General features: G+C 42.1%; 1 protein-coding gene across 6 annotated transcripts; it reads left to right on the top strand.

The window, feature by feature from the left end:
- Positions 1-1863: 1863 nt before the first annotated feature.
- On the top strand, positions 1864-18523 carry SFPQ (splicing factor proline and glutamine rich). Of its 6 annotated transcripts, none has more exons than XM_032246892.1 (13): positions 1876-2793; positions 3492-3680; positions 4180-4481; positions 4559-4654; positions 5426-5622; positions 5725-5809; positions 6725-6842; positions 7515-7563; positions 7641-7762; positions 10157-13640; positions 16749-16796; positions 17526-17610; positions 18433-18523. In XM_032246892.1, the coding sequence occupies exons 1-10, from the start codon at positions 1966-1968 to the stop codon at positions 10292-10294; spliced, it is 2124 nt and encodes a 707-aa protein (XP_032102783.1). In that variant the 5' UTR covers positions 1876-1965; the 3' UTR covers positions 10295-13640; positions 16749-16796; positions 17526-17610; positions 18433-18523. The 6 variants fall into 6 exon arrangements, with proteins under 6 accessions (XP_032102786.1, XP_032102780.1, XP_032102783.1 ...); XM_032246891.1 differs by having other exon boundaries at positions 18430-18523; XM_032246895.1 differs by lacking the exon at positions 10157-13640 and having other exon boundaries at positions 1864-2793.
- Positions 18524-22505: the final 3982 nt, after the last annotated feature.

Below are 22505 nucleotides of genomic sequence, written 5' to 3'. Positions count from 1 at the left end.
CAGGCATGAGCCAGGGCACCCAGCCCTGTCTGGATCTTGAATGAAGAGTACTAGAGGCAGAAGGGAAGATAATAAGCTATGAGCTAATGTTGAGGGGGGAATGATTCCCCAAGATGCCTGTGGACCTCAAAGAAACTGGAGATTTTGAAATACAGGCCAGGCGTGGTGGCTCATGCCTGTAATCCCAGCACTTTGGGAGGCCTACGCGGGTGGATCACTTGAGATCAGGGGTTCGAGACCAGCCTGGCCAACATGGTGAAACCCTATCACTACTAAAAATAAAAAAATTGGCCGGGTGTGGTGGCACACACCTGTGGTCCCAGCTACTCAGGAGGCTGAGGCAAGAGAATCGCTTGAACCTGAGAGGCGGAGGTTGCAGTGAGCCGAGATCGCACTGCTGCTTGGCTCTCCAGCTTGAGCAATAGAGCGAGACTCTGTCTCAAGAAAAAAAAAATAAAGAAATGAAAAGAAATACAATTGATTACAATTGATGCAGCTGACTGGGTAATACCCTACAGATATTTTAACGTTGTAATTTCTTTTTTTTTTTTTTTTTGAAAGGAAGTGTCGCTCTTGTTGCCTAGGCTTGAGTGCAATAGCGTGGTCTTGGCTCACTGTGACCTCCTGGGCTCAACCAATTCTCCTGCCTCAGCCTCTAAAGTGGCTTGGATTACAGGCATGCAGCACCACGCTTGGCAACTTTTTTTTTTTTTTTTTGAGGCAGAGTCTCCCACTGTCGCCAGGCGCCAGGCTGGAGTGCAGTGGCGCGATCTCGGCTCACTGCAATCTCTGCCTCCAGGGTTCAAGCAATTCTCCTACCTCAGCCTTGCAAGTAGCTGGAACTACAGGTGGGCGCCACCACGCCCAGCTAATTTTTGTATTTTTTAGTAGAGACGGGGTTTCACGATATTGGCCAGGTTGGTCTCGATCTCTTGACCTCGTGATCCGCCCGCCTCAGCCTCCCAAATAGCTGGGATTACAGGAGTGAGCCACTGCGCCCAATTTTTGTATTTTTTAAATAGAGACAGGGTTTTGCCATGTTGGCCAGGCTGGTCTCGAACTCCCAACCGCAGGTGATCTGCCCACCTTGGTGTCCCAAAGTGCTGGGCTTACAGGAGTGAGCCACCAAGCCTGGCCTAACATTGTAATTTTTAAGTGCCTTAGTCTCTTCATAAAGTGTTGAGTGGAATATTTACATTCCTCCTGAGATTGGTGTTTGTAAATTATGTACACACATATACACACACACACACACACACACACACACACACACACGGGCTCTTTTTGAACAAAGAGCTCACCCACTGAAGCATACTGAAAAGTCTACACTGCTACACAAATCTGTATTTCTATGAGGTTCCATAATGAAATCAGTGTGTGCGTGTGTTTGAAATCGGTAAGATTTTACTTCTCTAATTTCATTGACTTGGCACGAGGTACGGTAGATAACAAGCACTCAATTTCTGATTTTTAGCCAGAAAACATCTGTTTTTCTGGGCAAGGATATCAGCAGATTGCTCCTAGGGACAATCAAGAAAGAAAAGAGATCTCCAACCCTTCTCCCCAGGAGCCGATAGGGCCCTGGTTATTTGGTTACAAGTGAAAATTGCCCTGGCATAACCATTCAAATTTCTCCTAGCAAATCACAGTGGCCTACATCCAACGCCTTCTTCTCTCATTGGCCAACTGAAAACTTCAGTTCCTCCATGCCTCCCGCCTCTCACCCAGGAGCCAATAGGAAAGATCAGAGGTTCGCAACTTAGCGTCATAAAACATAGTAATTACAATTGGCTATTAGAGCTGTCGATCGAGGAGTAGGCGGGGCCGTGCCATCTGGCCTATATAAGAAGAGGACAAAGGCGGCGCGCCGCCTGTGTCATCCGCCATTTTGTGAGAAGCAAGGTGGCCTCCACGTTTCCTGAGCGTCTTCTTCGCTTCTGCCTCGACCGCCCCTTGACCACAGACATGTCTCGGGATCGGTTCCGGAGTCGCGGCGGTGGCGGTGGTGGCTTCCACAGGCGCGGAGGAGGCGGCGGCCGCGGCGGCCTCCACGACTTCCGTTCCCCGCCGCCCGGCATGGGCCTCAATCAGAACCGCGGCCCCATGGGTCCTGGCCCGGGCCAGAGCGGCCCCAAGCCTCCGATCCCGCCACCGCCTCCACACCAACAGCAGCAGCAGCCACCACCGCAGCAGCCACCGCCGCAGCAGCCGCCACCGCATCAGCCGCCGCCACATCCACAGCCGCATCAGCAGCAGCAGCCGCCGCCACCGCCGCAGGACTCTTCCAAGCCCGTCGTTGCTCAGGGACCCGGCCCCGCTCCCGGAGTAGGCAGCGCGCCGCCAGCCTCCAGCTCGGCCCCGCCCGCCACTCCGCCGACCTCGGGGACCCAGCCAGGGTCCGGGCCAGGCCCGACCCCGACGCCGCCGCCCGCGGTCACCTCTGCCCCTCCCGGGGCGCCGCCACCCACCCCGCCAAGCAGCGGGGTCCCTACCACACCACCTCAGGCCGGAGGCCCGCCGCCTCCACCCGCCGCAGGCCCGGGCCCAGGTCCGGGGCCTAAGCAGGGCCCAGGCCCGGGCGGTCCCAAAGGCGGCAAAATGCCTGGCGGCCCAAAGCCAGGTGGCGGCCCGGGCCTAAGCACTCCTGGCGGCCACCCGAAGCCGCCGCATCGAGGCGGCGGGGAGCCTCGCGGGGGCCGCCAACACCACCCGCCCTACCACCAGCAGCACCACCAGGGGCCCCCGCCCGTTGGGCCCGGCGGCCGCAGCGAGGAGAAAATCTCGGACTCGGAGGTGAGTGTCTACGGGCGCGACGCGTCGGCTCCCTTAAGATGGCGGCGGCCCCCCTCCTCGCCTCCGCCCACGCGCGGGGGGCCTCCATTTTGTCGGCGGCCGGAAGGGGCGCTTGCGCGCGCTGCCGTGGGGGCGGGGCGGCCTCTCAGGGCCGGCAGTCGGCCGGGGATTGGCCGCCGCCTCGCCTTGCTCTCCCGACGGGCTGAAGGCTAGGGGAGGTCTCCTTAAGGAAGGAACTGCCGGGCCGCGGGGTTGGCCCTGGAGAAGGTAGCTGATCCTTGGAACCTGGGTAGTGCAGAGCGTGTGGCGTAGGTTTGGAGAGAACCGGGCAGTTCCGTTCTTAAAAGCACTAGCGCAGATCGTGTAGGTTGCAGTGTCATTTGGATTTGTGTGACTTGGCTATTTTAATTTTCGTACTGCGATTTAGATTTGTTAGGGACACTCAGCATATGTGGCTGAGAGTGTTGCTGGTGGAAGTCTACTCTTCGGGGAAGTGTCTATTCTCGAGCATTCTGGATGATGGGGGCCCCTTTTTCGATGTTAAGATAGTGCTCATGTTGGAAGTCTCACAAACATAGCAAAACCTTGATTATGACCAAACGGAACAGAAGGGTAACTGACAAGTTGCAGATAAGCAAGTACTGTTTTTGACTTGCAGAGGTCTCTGGTGTTTGAAAAGTCCGTTCGTTTTTCATTAGGGGTTTAAAGCCAACTTGTCTCTCTTGAGGAGGCCTGGAGAGAAAACTTATACACAGCGATGTCGGTTGTTTGTTGGGAATCTACCTGCTGATATCACGGAAGATGAATTCAAAAGACTATTTGCTAAATATGGAGAACCTGGAGAAGTCTTTATCAACAAAGGCAAAGGATTCGGATTTATTAAGCTTGTGAGTGTAATTGTTTGATTTTATGTAGAATTAAAAAGGGTGGGTTGGGTTTTTTTTTTGTCACTACAAACGCTGAAGGCTTGGTTTTTAAACTGGGGAGAATAAATTGGTCTTTTAAATTTTCACTTTTTTTTTTTTTTTAAAGACGGGGTTTCACCGTGTTGGTTAGGCTGCTCTTGAACTGCCGACCTCAGGTGATCCGCCCGCCTTGGCCTCCAAAGTGCCGGGATTACAGGCGTGAGCCACCACGCCGGGCCGAATTTTCACTTTTCTTAATAAGGGAAAATATGCCTGCGGTATAATGCATAATTGTTGCTAGCTAAGAGAAAAGGGGTGGAATGGGTAAAGCACTTATCCTCGGTGATGTTAGGGGGCGCTGCCTATAAAGATAATGCTCGAACTGAGTTGGAGGAAGAAGAGTAGGAAGTAGGCTTATGACAGTTTAAGAGTAGACATAATCAATTTAGGTCATTAACATGAGTGTCTCTGTTACTTACAGGAATCCAGAGCTTTGGCTGAAATTGCCAAAGCTGAACTCGATGATACACCCATGAGAGGTAGACAGCTTCGAGTTCGCTTTGCCACACATGCTGCTGCCCTTTCTGTTCGTAATCTTTCACCTTATGTTTCCAATGAACTGTTGGAAGAAGCCTTCAGCCAGTTTGGTCCTATTGAAAGGGCTGTTGTAATAGTGGATGATCGTGGAAGATCTACAGGGAAAGGCATTGTTGAATTTGCTTCTAAACCAGCAGCAAGAAAGGCATTTGAACGATGCAGTGAAGGTGTTTTCTTGCTGACAACGTAAGTTGTATTAACTTAGATGAGATGGTGTCAATAAAACTGGAACAAAGGTAAGATGGAACCATTTTTGTTTTTAGAACTCCTCGTCCAGTCATCGTGGAACCACTTGAACAGCTAGATGATGAAGATGGTCTTCCTGAAAAACTTGCCCAGAAGAATCCAATGTATCAAAAGTAAGATTGATTAAGCTTTTTGGCAGTTCTAAATTTTAAGTGTAAAGGAGAAATTTGTTTATGTAGTTTTCCAATTTTGCTTAAGATACATAACATTATTTGATGTGGATGTAAAAATCTCAGGCTGAGAAAGATTTTTTTTGAAGCTGTTATTCAGATAGCTTTTGTTTCTGAGTTGGATACACTCACATGCAGTCCTGTTTTGTCCCTGCAATAACCGCATGAAGTCTTTTCGGTGAGATTCTTGCCCAGGCTGGAGTGCAGTAGCATGATCTCAGCTCCTTGCAACTCCTGCCTCTTGGGTTCAGGGGGTTCTTGCGCCTCAGCCTCTTGGTGTAGCTGGGACTACAGGCGTGACCCACTATGCCTGGCTAATTGTTGTATTTTTAGTAGAGATGGGGTTGCACCATGTTGACGAGATTGGTTTCAAACGCCTGACCTCAATTGATTCTTCCACCTCAGCCTCTCAATGTACTGGGATTACAGGCATAAGGCATCATGCCCGGCCAAAGTGCATTTTTGTGGGTGGAAAAAATAAGCCTCGGTGAGGAATTTGGCTGGAGGAAAACAAAATGAATCTCTTGGTGCCTGTATTCTCTTTTATTGAGTATTCTGAATATTTTTGTGGTGAAGATACTTCAGATGAACCAGGATAATTTTTGCCTTTTGTGCTCTTTACAAGTAGTGGAATAGAAGGACCTAATACTAGGGTGAGTATTTTCTGGTGTTCATTCACAAATTGTCTCATGTTTAAATTTTGTGTGTTATTAGGGAGAGAGAAACTCCTCCTCGTTTTGCCCAGCATGGCACATTCGAGTACGAATATTCTCAGCGATGGAAGTCTTTGGATGAAATGGAAAAACAGCAAAGAGAACAAGTTGAAAAAAATATGAAGGATGCAAAAGACAAATTGGAAAGTGAAATGGAAGATGCCTATCATGAACATCAGGCAAATCTTTTGCGCCAAGGTAAAAAGATCTCTGCATGAGCATCACTGCTAAGATCAGTTGCTTTTTTTGAACTTGTTAGAACCTTGTTAATGTGAAACCAAAATATTTTCCAATGTTCAGATCTGATGAGACGACAGGAAGAATTAAGACGCATGGAAGAACTTCATAATCAAGAAATGCAGAAACGTAAAGAAATGCAATTGAGGTAGAGTTGTGTTTAATAAGCTAACTTCAGTTCTGTTTTTTTTTTTTTTTTTTTTTTTAAAGATGTATCACTGTTGCCCAGGTTGGTGTGCAGTGGTGCTGTCTCAGCTCACCACAACCTCTGCTTCCTGGGTTCAAGCGATTCTCGTGCCTCAGCCTCTCAAGTAGCTGGGATTATAGGCATGCACCACAACACTCAGCTAATTCTTTTTATATTTTTAGTAGATACGAGGTTTTGCCATGTTGGCCAGGCTGGTCTGGAACTCTTGACATTAAGTGATCCACCTGCCTCTGCCTCCCAAAGTGTTGGGATTACAGGCATAAGCTTCCATGCTCCCATCTTTTTTCTTTCATTTTTGAAATGGGCCCAGGCTGAAGTTCAGTGGCGTGGTCATAGCTCATTACAGCCTCAAACTGCCGAGCTCAAGTGATCCTCCTGAGTAGCTGGGACTACAGGCACAGGCTACCACACCCAGCTAATTAATTTTTTAATATTTGTGGAGACAGAGTCTTCCTGTATTGCCCAGGCTGGTTTCAGACCCCTGACTGACCTCCTGAAGTAACTGGGATTATGAGCATCAGCTGCCATGCCTGGCTTTAAGCCTTGATTTTTACACTAACATTTATTATATTCTTGACATTTAGGAAAAGATGTACTTAGTTTTTCAGGTCAGTCAGGCAAAATACAAAGGCTCAATATTAGGTCTGTGTTGGTTTAACACTTAAAATGGAATACAGTCTTAAGATTTCCCTTAATATCTGCATTCTTTGCCAGAATGTCATTAGTACTGTGCCACTAGACTTACTCTAAGCCTTTGTGGTTTTTTAGCTCTAACTTAGTTCTTAGGCCAATTGCTAGGTTTCTTCACATAAAAGATGTAAACACTTCAGCTATATGCCTGATGGGTATTTCTAGGCAAGAGGAGGAACGACGTAGAAGAGAGGAAGAGATGATGATTCGTCAGCGTGAGATGGAAGAACAAATGAGGCGCCAAAGAGAGGAAAGTTATAGCCGAATGGGCTACATGGATCCAGTAAGTCAACTTTCATTGCCTTCTAACTGGAGTTCTCTCTAGAACTTGCAGGTATTTGAAAGAAATATAGGAAATTTTAATATCTCAAATTATAGTTATTTTCTGCCTTTTTTTTTTTTAACGAAGTATATTATGTTTGATTGCCTTGTATGGGTCAGAGGATTTAATTGAATAGGACAGTTTTTTTTGAGGTGGAGTTTTGCTCTTGTTGCCCAGGCTGGAGTGTAGTGGCACAATCTTGTCTCACTGCAACCTCTGCCTCCCAGGTTCAAGCAATTCTCCTGCCTCAGCCTCCTGAGTAGCTGGGATTGCAGGATTGTACCACCACACTTGGTTAATGTTTTGTATCTTTAGTAGAGACAGGTTTCACCATGTTGGTCAGTCTGGTCTCAGAACTCCTGACTTCAGGTGATCTGCCTGCCTTGGCCTCCCAAAGTGCTGGGATTACAGGTGTGAGCCACTGCGCCCGACCTTGAATAGAAGTTTTATTGGTCTTTGGATAACTAAGTCTACCTTCGTTTCCAGAATATTTATTTCAAAAGTAATTCAGGTGATGAAAAACTGCTTTTTGAACTTAACCATGTTTTTTGTTTAACTTGAAAATTTCTTAGTTCCTAAGAATGCTTGGTGTGGGTGTAGTGCAGGTATATGAAAGGAATTTTTTTCTTGCAGAGAGAAAGAGACATGAGAATGGGTGGCGGAGGAGCAATGAACATGGGAGGTAAGTATGAAATTTAAGTTAACAGAAGTAAAGAGCGGTATTCTGGTGGAGTTGTAACCACTATTTTTGTCTCTTAGATCCCTATGGTTCAGGAGGCCAGAAATTTCCACCTCTAGGTGGTGGTGGTGGCATAGGTTATGAAGCTAATCCTGGAGTTCCACCAGCAACCATGAGTGGTTCCATGATGGGAAGTGACATGGTAATGTATCCTGTGGGACGTAGTACCAAGGAAATTCTCATTTTCACAACTTAGGTTTTTTTTTTTTCTTTTACTTTTTCTCTTTTTTTTTTTTTTTTTTTTTAAGTAGGTGACTGGACCTCTTTTAGTTTTCCCTACCAATTTCATACATAATTATGTAATATTGAGGAATACTTTGGCAACACAGAAGAACCTGGTGTGTGGTAACCTAAACAGATAAGGTTGCCAACAAGGAATCAATGCTGTTAGTATGGAATTACTTTGGCAATAAGTAGTTTTAGGTGCTTTTGAACTCTAGTGCATGGCAAATCCAAATTCTAGATGCTAGATAATGTATCTGATTATTCTGCATCCAAGTGAGTAATCAAATGGCAAACTGTCATTCTTTAAGTTGGTATTTGCCATAAGTAGGAATCAGACTTGTAGCTTGAAGCTTTAGGCATGTTTTAGTGATGTGTAGAACTTTGACCTCTATTTGGTGTGGCTTCTGTCCTATGAAAAGGGAATTGAGTGTTTTGACTCGTCGTTCCCCACCTGTTGGGCCTGTCTGTAGGTGTACCTTCTAAAAATCAACTGACATCTCCATTTTGCTACAGAGTAGCAAAAATCAATTTTTAAGCATACTAATGGTGTGCATTCCATCTGAACCTTCTTGATGCTATCATGTTTCAGCTGTAAATATAGCCTGCCAGATGCTTAGAACAATCAGTTGAACTGGTGTGAGTGGCTGCATTAGGGCTTTACAAATCATTAGGACTGAATTTTGGTGGGTTTAGAGAGTGCATTTTTATAGCTGAGTTGAATGTGATAAGTTCACTACAGGCTTTTGGCAAAGGAGGGGAGCTGCAGTGTGTAGCTCATGAGAATGATTTTATACATGGAAACATAAGCATTTAGTATAGGGCCTCACCTGTTTATAATCTTACCTAAGACTTTGGGAATTAGAGTTATAAATGGCTGGTTGGGTAAATGTAGTAATAATATGGGCTTGCTTCAGATTTTTCAGAGTATGTGGGTAACATTTTGGTTTATATGCTTCCAAAAGACAGATTGTTAGATAATCTGTATAATCCAATTTGACCTTAAGTCCTTACAATTAAAAGGTTTGTATTCTAGGTAACAGCTCCTGGGGTCTCAGCTGTTGTAATTAACATAATCATGAAAGCCCCCAATTTTTCTTTTTTTTAGCTCTTAGAGGTAGAATATAGAACAATGAGCCCAAAACCCTATAATTTATGATTTTGAAAAATAAAAGATTAAGGTTTAGCCATTTTGAGTAGCTCTATAGTACTTTGTTTTTAAAAAATATTGAAATTATATGTAGGAACAATTAAACCCTGATGCCATTTTAGTATTTTATTTGGACTATTCTTAGTAACTGGTCTATTATAAATGAAATAAGAAAAAGTGTAGGCTGTGTTTGCATACCTGAGGGGTCTACTCTTTAGGCATATGTGCTTCCATTGAAAACTTCTATCTCTAGAAGTACCTAAAACAAGAAGGGAATAATGAAGTCACTCACTGCTTTATTGCAGTTACTTTAGTTTGGTGTTTGGGAAGTATCTAAAACATGGAATCAGAGCAAAGTGTCTGTACTTTTCAAAGACCTAAGGGAAAAGATGGACTGCTATGAAGGCGGGTGGGGTTTGTTCATTCAGTTTGCAACAATATAGAATAGTGCTGAGAACATAATTATCTCTTGTTATATAGTGATGGCTCTGAAGGTGTAGTATGCCTGTGAGAATTTGGTAACAAGTTTTTTGATCAAGTTATTGTGCCGGTTAAGTGACTAAATCTATTAGTCTTACATGCTTTTTCTTTTTGTAGTCTGGTAGCATTTTATTAAAACTTTGAACCTTTTAAGATTTCTGCAACTTAGCAGATGTGTCTTAAGATCTTGAAAAGCACAAGGTTTCTTAAACAGCACATGCCACTAACTGGTGAGTAGGTCTTTGTCACTTCATTGAGTGAATTGAATCTCTCTGGTTGGGCTTGTTAGGCTTACTTGGAAATTAAATTTCCTGTTCAGACCTTGAAAGTGAGAGTTTGCAAGCTTTTTCAGTGGGTTAATCTGATGTGAAATTTCTTAGAACTCCTTTTGGAATCGATTTTCACATCTGCACTAATTTCTTAAATTTTTTAGCACTACAGGGAAGATCTGTTCTTTGAAACAGGTGTATGAGAATGGCTCAAGTGGGAACATACCACAAGGCATGTATTATCGTAAACTAATTTTCAAATTACCCTTTTTTCCTTTCTATGTTCCCGGTACCTGTGGATCGACTCATTGGTGATTGTATCGACGAACGTTGACTACGGAACCTTCTAAAATATTTACTTAACACACATGGACATCAACTACATATAATGAACTGTTAATTACTGTTCCAATAGCGTACTGAGCGCTTTGGGCAGGGAGGTGCGGGGCCTGTGGGTGGACAGGGTCCTAGAGGAATGGGGCCTGGAACTCCAGCAGGATATGGTAGAGGGAGAGAAGAGTACGAAGGCCCAAACAAAAAACCCCGATTTTAGATGTGATATCTAGGCTTTCATTCCAGTTTGTTTTTTGTCTTTTGTTTAGATACCAATCTTTTAAATTCTTGCATTTTAGTAAGAAAGCTACCTTTTTATGGATGTTAGTAGTTTATTGACCTAATATTTGTAAATGGTCTGTTTGGGCAGGTAAAATTATGTAATGCAGTTGTTTGAAACAGGAGAATTTTTTTTCCTTATTTCCTTATTTTTTCTTTTTTTTTACTGTATAATGTCCCTCAAGTTACGGCAGTGTACCTTGTGCCACTGAATTTCCAAAGTGTACCAATTTTTTTTTTTTTTTTTTTTTTTACTGTGCTTCAAATAAATAGAAAAATAGTTATAATATTGATCTTCAACTTTGCCATTCATGCTTCTGTGCACATTAGGCTAGGTATTCTACATTGAAAGCATGCAAGTGTCTAGGCCTTTGAATGGCATATGCCATTTCTGGGAAATGTATCTGGAGGCTGAGTATTGCTTTCTACAGATAACTGCCCCCTTTGTTTTAAAAAGAAAAATGCATACTGAAGTAGTTTCATGATTTGTTTGGCATTATATAGGAAGCACACTGGTGCTAAGTATTTTTTAAATGGTTATGTAAGCAAAGCTGAACTGTAAATCTTAATTCAGGAATATGTATTAAGATTGTGGAATGGGTGTAAGACAATTGGTAGGGGGTGAAAGTGGGTTTGATTTAAATTGATCTTTTATGGCCCTATGATCTATCCTTACTTGGAAGCTTTTGAAAAGTGGAAAGATCATTTTGTTGCATTTCCCCATTTCTTGTTTTTAAAAGACCAACAAATCTCAAGCCCTATAAATGGCTTGTATTGAACTTTTACATTTGAATTAAAGATTGTTAAACATGAAGCCTTTTCATGTATTCAAGTGATTTGTAAAGATGGGGTGTAGTCTAAAAAATTAAACTTGAAGGTAAGAAGGCCTAGTAACTGGACTGGGCATAGTGGCTCACGCCTGCAATCCCAGCACTTTTGGGAGGCTGAGGCGGGTGGATCACAAGGTTAGGAGCTCAAGACCAGCCTGGCCAACATGGTGAAACCCCGTCTCTACTAAACATACAAAAAAGCTGGGCGCGGTAGTGCGCGCCTATAATCCCAGCTACTCAGGAGGCTGAGGCGGGAGAAACGCTTGAACCCGGGAGGTGGAGGTTCCAGTGAGCCGAGACTGCCACTGCACCCCAGCCTGGGCAACAGAGCGAGACTTTGTCTCCAAAAAAAAAGGTTTAGTAACTGAAGTAGGTTTAGTTATGTATACATTTGTATTCTGTAACTTCTCCTTGTGCTACTTCTGTTGGGCAAAATCTACAGGACTATAAAAATCTGTTGGTTTTCATCTAAGAGCTAGTGGTGACTGTTAATGACAAATAGGGTTGCAGATAATCATTCTTATTTTAAATTTGTTAACTTATTTTTACATAGTTTCCTTTTGATGTAGCACTAAACCTGGGGAGAGTTGTTGATGCTACACAGTACAAATATCCCTTCCTCCCACCATAAAGGCTTGGAATGTTTCCATGGTGTTGTCAGTTAATTGTCAACTTCATCAAATCCCCCCTTCCATTAGAACAAGAGATTTTGACTATTAAAGTAGATGGTTTATTGTTGCCTATTAGTATAATGGGAGGCTGATTTCCCAGTGTAAATGTTAGAGGAACAACTTCCTAACAGTAGGTAAGGTAACTGAATGGTTTGGCTTTGTTCTTAGTTATGTTCCATTCAAATCTGTACATTATAGAACTCTTACTATGGAATGTGTCTTCCTCCTTTCCACCTCTGTTCTTGGTGATAATTGGCAAAAGAAAAATTCTAAGTCAAACCTTTGATAACATGCTGAAGTTTAGTATTGTGCCTGTGTACAAAAAGGAGACCTATTGTTGGAACAATCAGAGCATTTTTTGCATAGGAGACAGGATAATGAAAGTCAAACACTAGTGTATAAAAGCATCTCACTAAATTCTGGTTGTATGACTGGCAGGTACATGGTGTGCTAATGAGGGAGACAATCTCATTAGAAAATAATGCTCATTATTTGTGTTCACCAGCACACTTGGGAATAAGAGTAGTTTTACCATGATTATATTTATGAGGAAGTTTTGTCCCAAAACAGGTTAATTGGTGATACATACGAGATTTTCTGTATGGAAACAAGGGTCTTGATTTGAAAGGAGTCCGTTACAGTTTGGTTGAATTACACAATAGGGACTCTACTAAAGAAAACAAGACAAGAAAATAAGGGGTGTTCATGGGACACCCATAGAGGGTGAACTTTGAATGTGTGTGGGTGGGGGCTGGTGGGGAAATGGGAAAATCTGCCTATAAAATTAATGTTTCAGTTTATTTTTCAGATTACATGCCTTTCTTTATAAGGGATGCTGGCACAGACCCCTAAAATAAGCTTTTGGTAGTACTGTACCTTTGAAGGAAGAGTGGTGAAGGATGCTAATGGATAATCTCCAGAAAGTTGTGGCTTTTGATACCCTTACTGTGGACTGTAGAATTGCTAAACGTTGTTTAGCAAATAATGTTGCTTAGTTACAAATGACATTTGACTTTCATCACTGAAACAGCAATGTACCCAGGGTTGTAAGCTTACTCAAATAGACTTTCAATAAGTCTTCAATGTATTTGATAGTTTTTTAGCTTAATGTGAATTTAAATCATCTTAAGTAGTTTCCTGAAAGTCGATCTGAAACTTGGGGTGGGGAAGGGGAGGTAGTAATTTTGAAGTATTAGCCATTTTTCTCATTTAAAGAAACCGCTTGTCCCCATTTCCTCTTCTCCACTTTCTCATATTTTTGTTTTAAGAGGAACACTGGTTGTTTTTTATACTTTCTCCTTGTCTTTAAAAACTGCGTACTCTTAAGAGCCCAGTGTATTTAATAGGTGTTTTGTAAGCATAGCCCATTGGCTCATGTTACTTGGTGAAATCATAATCCTCTTTGCTTAGAACATTAAACTCCTAAGAAACTCTTACTACAAACCCCACCACTCTATAGATGTATTATTCCACTAATGTAAACAGCTAAAAAATTGGGAAATTGTAATGTTACGCCTGTGCAATTTTTAAGTGGCATATTATGGCAGATTAAAATTTAGTTACTTGGCTTTTCTTGGGCAAGCCACTTTGTGGCGGAATGTTTTCTGGTGTTCTTGGACTGCAATTATGCACTATTAAAGTAGTGGCCTGCTACATAACTGCATTTAGCCAGCATTTCTGCAGTGCGTAACTGTGAGGAACGTAGTACCGCAAATGGCAATGGACATTAGGACCCGGATGTAGTATTCCTGCTTGCTCCAAGATTCTCATTGCCGACTGCATACAGGTAGGTAACAAGCAATATAATCTAACTTGGTGACTTGCTATGTACTTTTATTCCGTGGGCATTCTGGCATCACACTTCTGACAATGAAATTACAGTGCAGCACCTAACACTTGTATGGTAAAGCTAGCTTACATCAGAACTGTGTGGGTGTGGGGTTAGAGCTGTAATTTGTCAGGCAGAATTCAGTGCTGTTGCAGTTCTCAGATAAAAAGTGCAAACTTGATTCTTTGGTATACTGACTCAGTTGTGTGGTTTCCTTTAGTTGCATTGTAACTCAAGATAATATGGAACAAACACATCAGTGGTGTGGGGGAGAGGGAAACAAACTATACTTGGGAATTAAGGTGCTTTTAGCACCTTGACCATGGACTGCATAGCATGTGATAATTAGTCTATTGTAGCAAACTGACCTGTCCATAGGTTGGCAATATCAGTAATTTCAGTATGCAATCTTGGTAATTCTGCAAGTTCAGTTGAACTAAAAAGTACAGGTTTTTTTGTAATGTGATTTAAAATTTTTTAAAACATGGGCTTCATGAAAACACCTTTGTTACTAACTTGGGCTTAGCTGGGAATCTAACGTGAATAGTTCAAGTTACAGGACTTGTCTAAATATGTCTATACTCTAAACCTGGGGGAAGGTGGTATGGAACATTGACTTTACTACAGTTGAATACATGTTGGGAGTCATTCCCAATCATAAGACATCGTCGTTTCTGTAGGATGACTGCATATGTTCAGAGTAGCTTTTTTGAATTTGGTTTCCTTAGCTTTAGGGATGTGATGTTACAGTCCAAAATAAAGAAAACCTAAGTCTTCAAAAGCACTTCTTCTATTGCTTAGGACTTTGCATCAACTGTTGTTCCAGACCTCAATTCAACTTTTTGGTCTCTGAACTGGTTTTTAGCTAGCATGAATGAGAAACAGCTTTCATGTATAATGTTTCTGCTCTGTAACTGGAAAGTGGTTTGCTTTGCATAAATGCTGATGAAAACTTCGTGACTCTGAGAATTTTCTGTGTATCAAGAAAAAGAGCTTGCTCGTTGGCAAGCAATTCACAAGGTGGGGACAGACTTGTATTTTAACATGTAGTCCATTCAAGCAAACAACTTTGGACTCTTCTGATAGATGAAAGAACAAATGATGACTAGTTTAAGCCTCTGCATATCCATAATACAATGCAGATCAAGTATAATGCTCAGTATTAGTGACATGAGTATCACTAAATTACATAGAAACCTGATGGGCTGTCCTGTGTCGTAATCCATTAAATCGGTGGCCAGTGCTTGCTGCCGTGGTTTAGTGATTGGGTGTTAGAAATAAAACCTCAGGTCTGTTTCTTACCAGTTAGTAACAATTTTTAGAGAATGTACTTGGCATAATATATGGACTTCAGGAACTTCATTGGGGTGGGGGGGATTAATTTTGCTTTATCCTGTTCACTTTAAGATTCTTAGGCTTTTGCACTTCAGAATGAGAAACTTGTGATGTTAGTCTGTTCTTAATAGCTTTAATTTGTGTGTAGCTATGAATTGTGAATCTCAGTGCAGTGGATTTAAAAAAAAAAACTCAAAAAGCTGGGAATTAAGTGGGTTTCAGTAATAATGCTATACCGAGGTGCTTGCATTGTATTTCATAATCTTGTTACAAACCAAAATTCGTTTTAACGAGAGCAGTATTGGGTTCAGAGGTGTGATGCCAGAATGTATTTTCGTACTGTTAGGCCCTTGGAACAGATACTGGTGCTTTCTGAAAGATGAAAGAAACGCAGTGGGTGCTCTTCATGCAAGGTTGCAAACCTACCAAGAATGCATAATAGTCTCACTTTTCCCCAGTAAAGAGATGTGTGTGACTAGTTTTGGACTTTTAACTTTAATGGGGGTTGCATGTCTCCTATTGTTAATCATTGTCAGCTGCAGTGACATGATCCACAGTCCTGCATTTACTGTCTTTCCCTTAATGATATTGGACAGGTTTTAGAGAGCCAGGATGTTGGTCTGGGCCTTTATTTGGTTTTGGCTTTAGCTGATAATGTTTCAGTGATGTCAGCTAGTGCAGTTCTCAAATGGCTGCCTATTAGGGAAAGAATTCAGAGGATTTGACTGCTCCTAATCATCTGTCATTGCTGCTAGATAATGATTGGCAATTTTTAAGACTCAACTGGAAATCTCAACAGTTGCTGGTAAACCATTAACCATAAAAATGTTGCTTTTGAACACCAGTGCTGAAAAAAAGATTTACTTTTTTATTTTTTGAGAGTAAAAAAGGGGCTGGATGTAGAATAGGATAATCTGGAGAATGGGGGGGAAGAATGCAAAACGATATAGTATCCCTTATGGATGGTACATGTGCAACAGGGAACTCTTATTTCATATGCCCTTTTCAGTAATCATACAGGGAGGAAGAAAAACCTGGAACTTGAATGAAGGCTGATCTTTTGTTTTGTGCACTGTGGCCCTGCCAGGCATATAGTGAAGGTGAATGTCTTCTCCCTCAGAAAAACTTGGTTCCTTGCTGTCCCAGTAAGGCATAGCTTTCCTGCCCTAACTTTAAAACTCAGTGAGGACTTAGATGGGAAAGAATGAGGTAAATACAAAGGATTGCAGGATGACAACTGCAGCATTGTGTACTGTGGGAAGGGGGATTGGACACTCTTGGAGGACTCCTGCTGAAGGTGGTCAGCCCGCCTAACAGTGGAAGACATACTTGAATGGGGAGCAGCAGGGTATGTGCTTTCATGTGAAAAAGCTGATGTTAAAACTCATTTGGCAAGGTCAACGTTGTCACATACCTTCACATAAGGGATAGTATATTTTGGGTTGCAGTCAAACTTCATTGTGCTCAGACTGGTGAAAATAAGAGTTAGGCTTTTACATTTTAAAGAAAATACAGTTTTCATTCTAATTCAGTTGTCTACTTATTTTATGTAAGAATTAATTTTAGATTCCCCCTATCCCATGAAGTTTCTTTCTATTTTTTTGTGCTGTAACTTACCCCCAATCTTTATCTCTGGAATTTTACTCTTTAAATTTTGAAGTTGACTAGCATTTTCAAACCTTTATTTTATACCCTTGTCTTTCATACTAACTTTTTCTTATTATTCTTTAGGTAAGAATAATTGATGTTGGCTGATACTGGAGTGCTCATTCACATGAAGTAAGTTTCCTTAGAAATCTTAACCCCTAGAGGCATTTTAAAAGAAATATAAATAATTTTTTTAGGTATTTGTGTTGAAACTTTATTATTTATTTGAGGTGTTTGCCTTTTCTAAGATAATATCCCTGTATTTTTGTTTGAAAATAGGGCTGTATGTGAGAAAGCAGGTGAGAGGTATTATTATAAAAATGTCAAACAATAGAATTCAGAAAAGGTGGATAGTTATATAACAGTCATAGAAGAACAGAAAGCTTGACTTAAGGGGAAAGGCCGTATTTTCAGTACTCTAAATTCAATTTTAGACCCCATCCAAAATCCCCATGATTCTTTTTTTTTTTTTTTTTTTCCCACTTACACTCTAAAGATGTAAAGAAAATGTAGAAGGCTGGGCGTGGTGGCTTTATACCTATATTCCTAGCACTTTGGGAGGGAGAGATGGGAGGATTGTTTGAGCCCAGGAGTTTTGAGACCAGCCTGGGCAAAATAATGAGATCATGTCTCTACAGAAAGAAAAAATAGCCAGATGTGGTGTGTGCCTGTGGTCCCAGTTCCCTTGGAGGCTGATCCTATCTAAAGAAAAAAATTCATAGAATAGAATCTTAGGGTGGGCCATGACTTAACAATAGATCACTGATTGGAACAACCCATGCCCAAAAAGTTCATACTGTTTAAAAAGTAAATGTAATAGCTGAACTTGTTATTTTAAATAAAATTTTTTTTTCATTATAGGTGGATAGATACTTCTGAAGATAACACGCAGCGTGAGCCAACCAAGGAGGGAAGCCACAAGTTGTTAGACTGACAGCGTGTCTAGGTAAGTTGAAAGATTCTTAGTCTGTTACACTGTCCTCAGAAAGGCTCTTAGTGGTACAAAATGACAATACTAGTGTGGGAATCATTAATTACTTTTTTTTGGAGAGGTTGAGACGGAGTTTCGCTCTTTTTTTTTTTGGGGGGGGGGGGGTGGTGGAGACGGAGTTTCGCTGTTGTTACCCAGGCTGGAGTGCAATGGTGCGATCTCGGCTCACCGCAACCTCCACCTCCTGGGTTCAGGCAATTCTCGTGCCTCAGCCTCCTGAGTAGCTGGGATTACAGGCACACGCCACCATGCCCGGCTAATTTTTTATATTTTTAGTAGAGACGAGGTTTCACTGTGTTGACCAGGATGGTCTCGATCTCTTGACCTCGGCCTCCCAAAGTGCTGGGATTATAGGCTTGAGCCACCGCACCCGGCTGGAGTTTCGCTCTTGTTGCCCAGATTGGAGTGTAATGGTGTGATCTCAGCTCGCTGCAACCTCTGCCTCCTGGGTTCAAGCTATTCTTCCTCAGCCTTCTCAGCTGGGATTACAGGCATGCGCCACCATGCCTGGCTAATTTTGTATTTTTAGTTTCGCCACATTGGCCAGGCTGGTCTCAAACTCCTGACCTGAGGTGATCGGCCCACGGTGATCTGCCCACCTCAAGTCTCCCAAAGTGCTGGGATTACAGGCTTGAGCCACCCCGCCAGGCCCATTAATTACAATTAATGCCATATTTTTTGATAAGATTTCTTTGGTATTAGGGAGTTCACTTGACTGAGAATTTGATAGCTCTGATTCTTGTATCCTTTGGAGTAATCATACCCTTTAATTAGCAGGATCAGGTGAGCTGTGTCCAGAAAACTAACGAGGAGGAGTGCAAGGAGGAATGAACAATGTATTTCTCACTAATAAAGACATTATCTTAATTATCCTTTGTTTTTGTTTTTTTAGCACTTATTTTCTAGAATTTTCTTGACCTGTTTGAGTGACATTTAATTAAAAAGGTCTACATTACAGACAGAACCAGATTATAATACAGGATCCTATTGTGACTGTTTGGGCAGTGTTACTTTCAATCTAAATTACTGATCAGTTTTTATGGCTCTTTTTGGATACTTGCCTTCGCTCTGTAATCTTTTTTTTTTTTTTTTGAGGTGGGTGGTCTTCCTCTGTTGCCAGGCTGGAGTACAGTGGTGCTATCTAGGCTCACTGCAACCTCTGTCTCCCAGGTTCAAGCAATTCTGCCTCAGCCTCCTGAGTAGTTGGGACTACAGCCATGTGCCACCACACCCAGCTAATTCATTTGCATCTTTAGTAGAGATGGAGTTTCACCATGTTGGCCAGGATGGTCTCAATCTATTGACCTCATGATCCGCCTGCCTTGGCCTCCGAAGTGCTGGGATTATAGGTGTGAGCCACCATGCCTGGCTATAATTTTTTTCTAAAATTAGCATGTTACTAATAACAGCAGTTACTACCTACATACCTTTCCTTGATTGGATTTCAGACATAATAGCATTTGGTATTTCCAACTTCTGTATGTACAAAATATTATGATTGTTATGGGATAGCTACACATTGCTTCACAAACAAGCCTAGTCAAATAATATAGTAGTATTCTCTTATCTGCAACCATGGTCAGCCACAACCTCGGAGTTAATCTTTAAGTTTTAAATTATGGGCAGTTCTGAGAGGCATCCTGTCTTTCCCACCTTAGATGGGATATGGGTGGGAAGGTTGGCTACAGCATATCCATGCTGTATATGCTACCTGTCAGCCAAAAAAAAATGACCAGGCTAGGCCAGGCTTTGGTACCATTTGTGGTTTTGGGCATCCACTGTGGGGGTCTTGGGATGTGTCTCCTCACAGACAAGGGAGGATTACTGTGTTGTGGTTGCTGTAAGTAGTAATGAAGGGCTATCAATTTCTCGAAGTCAAAATTGGATATGCATTATGATCTGGGTATTTTTTGAGAATATCTAAATGTAAGGAAAATCTGGAATTGACTATAAAAGCTGCTTAATAAAAATTGTAAGTCAAATGATCTGTCCCCTTCACTCTTGGAGCCCTTGTACTAAAACTTGCTCAGCTGTTCGTCTGACACCAATTTTTTTTTTTTTTTTTTTTAATACTGAAATAATCACAAAGGAAGAGTTAAGGTACATCATCTGCTCATCCCATGAAATTTGTTTTGAGTGGCTGTGTACAGTTAATCCCAGGAATGAGACCAAGATACGTTCATTGTTTTTCATTCTTTGTTTTTGAGATGGAGTTTAGCTCTTACTGCGCCGGCTGGAGTGCAATGGTGCAATCTGGGCTCAACACAACCTCCACCTCCTGGGTTCATGGAGTTCTGCCTCAGCCTCCTGAGTAGCTGGGGTTACAGGCATTCGCCACCATACCTGGCTAATTTTGTGTTTTTGGTAGAGATGGGGTTTCTCCATGTTGGTCAGGCTGGCCCTGAACTCTTGACCACAAGTGATCCGCCCACCTTTGCCTCCCAAAATGTTGGGATTACAGGCGTGAGCTACACACCAAATCAAGAGTCTTGTTATTGTTGAGTTATTGTTGCTCAGGTCTGTTAATAGTTTTCCCAACTGTGGCTCTGAAGCCTTGTAGATCTCAAGGCAAAAACAATGTAACTGTATGTTATAGTGGTTAGAGGTATATGAGGTCATACTACCAGAAATAATACATTATTTCTGCAGTTTGCCTAGCTGCAATATCTGGCAACTTTCTTTAGTTGTTTGCTAATCTGTAAAATAAACACCTTTTTCATAAGGTCATTGAGATAGGAAATGACGCAAGAACATTTAGCAGTGCTAAAGGTACAGCAGCACATGGAATTTTCAAGTCTCTTTACCAGTGACCAAGGTTCACAGGCAAAAAGGATATTTCCCTTAGCATACCATGTAATTAGAAAAGCCTGATGAACAGCTTTTTGATAGCAAGGCAGAAAATTTAACTTTCATATGTTGGAGTCCATAGGGGACAATTAGTAACAAAGAGCCTGCTACTGAAAGGAGGAAGGCCATTGATTTGTTGTAAGTTTACTTAACCTCAAATGGTAAGAATGAAATACAAGGATTGCTGCCTAGCAGGGTTGTAGATTAGTTGGTATGTTAAGTACTTGAGGCAGTGCTTGACTCAGGTGTTCTAAAATAGTAGTCTTCAAGGGTGGAGAAGCCTAGAACTTAAAACATGGCAAAGTCTACATTTTAACAAAATAATGGACACAAAATATTTTGTGTCTAAAACAGGTTTAGTTGTTAACAGACTTGAAAGAAGCATAAGCACTACTGAAATAATTGAAAGATTTGAGAGGAAAAGAAATTGTGGAAAGAAGACTCATAATTGGGGAAATAACTCCATAGTAACATTGTTAACATGGCAATACTTGCCAAACTACAGATTCAACATAATCCTAGCTGATTTCTTGAAATTGATAAACTGATTATGAAATTCACATAGAATTTTAAGAGACCCAGAATAGCCAAAACAACCTTGAAAACAAATCTTGAAGAAAAAAAAATCCTGAATTCACTTTGATTTTAAAACTGCAAAGCAATGGTAGTCAAGGCTGTTGTACCAGTACAAGCATAGACATAGATTAATGTAGAATAGAATTGAAAGTCCAGAAATAAACACTCATGGTCAACTGATTTTTGACAAGGGTTCCACAATTGTTCTATGGAGAAACTGGAGAAACAGTTTCAACAAGTGGTTCTGGGAAACTGGGTAGCCACATGCAAAAGAATAGACTCCACCTCACACCATATACAAAAATTAAAATGGATCAAAATCCCATATATAAGAATAAAAGCTATAAATACTGCAACTGGTAAGGGACTTCTGTATAGAACATATAAAAAAAACTTATACCTATAATCTCAGCAGAGGCTGAGGCAGGAGGATCACTTGAGGACAGGAATTCAAGACCATCCTGCATAATATGGCAAGACCCTGACCACAAAATGCTTCAAAATTAGGTGGGTGTGGTGGCACACGCCTGTAGTCCCAGCTACTCAGGAGGCTGCCGTGGGAGGATCACTTGAGCCGAGAAGGCTAAGGCTGCAGTGAGCTGTGATGGCATCACTGCACTCCAGCCTGGGTGACAAAGCAAGACCCTGTCTCAAAAAACACACACACTTAAAACGTAGGCACTGACGCCTGTAAGTCCCAGCACTTTGAGAGGCCGAGGCAGGCAGATCACTTGAGGCCGGGAGTTCAGGACCAACCTGGCTAACAGTAAAACCCTGACTTAACTAAAAATACAAAAAATTAGCTGGGCGTCGTGCCTGGCACCTGTAATCCCGGCTACTCAGGAGACTGAGGCAGGTAAGCCAGGATTGTGCCACTGCACTCCAACCTGCACAACAGCAAGAATCCATTTCATTAAAAAAAAAAGCCACGCTGGGCGCGGTGGCTCACGCCTGTAATCCCAGCACTTTGGGAGGCCGAGGCGGGTGGATCACAAGGTCAAGAGATCGAGACCATCCTGGTCAACATGGTGAAACCCCGTCTCTACTAAAACTACAAAAAATTAGCTGGGCATGGTGGTGCGTGCCTGTAATCCCAGCTACTCAGGAGGCTGAGGCGGGAGAATTGCCTGAACCCAGGAGGCGGAGGTTGCGGTGAGCCGAGATCGCGGCCATTGCACTCCAGCCTGGGTAACAAGAGCGAAACTCCGTCTCAAAAAAAAAAAAAAAAAAAAAAAAAAGCCACATAGGCAAAGATGATGAATAGATACTTCTCAAGGGAAGATTAGCAAGTGGTTAATAAGTACATGAAAAGATATTAGACATTATTAGTCATTGGGGAATTCTATCAAAACCACTTTACACTCACTGGAAAGGCTAGAATCAAGATCGGCCTTGGTGGCTCATGCTTGTAAACTCAGCACTTTGGG

The sequence above is a fragment of the Sapajus apella genome, unplaced genomic scaffold (assembly GCF_009761245.1).
Source record: "Sapajus apella isolate SASKATOON/1434 unplaced genomic scaffold, GSC_monkey_1.0 scaffold62, whole genome shotgun sequence".
NCBI lineage: Eukaryota > Metazoa > Chordata > Mammalia > Primates > Cebidae > Sapajus > Sapajus apella.
This window is presented reverse-complemented; position numbering and strand designations above follow the sequence as displayed.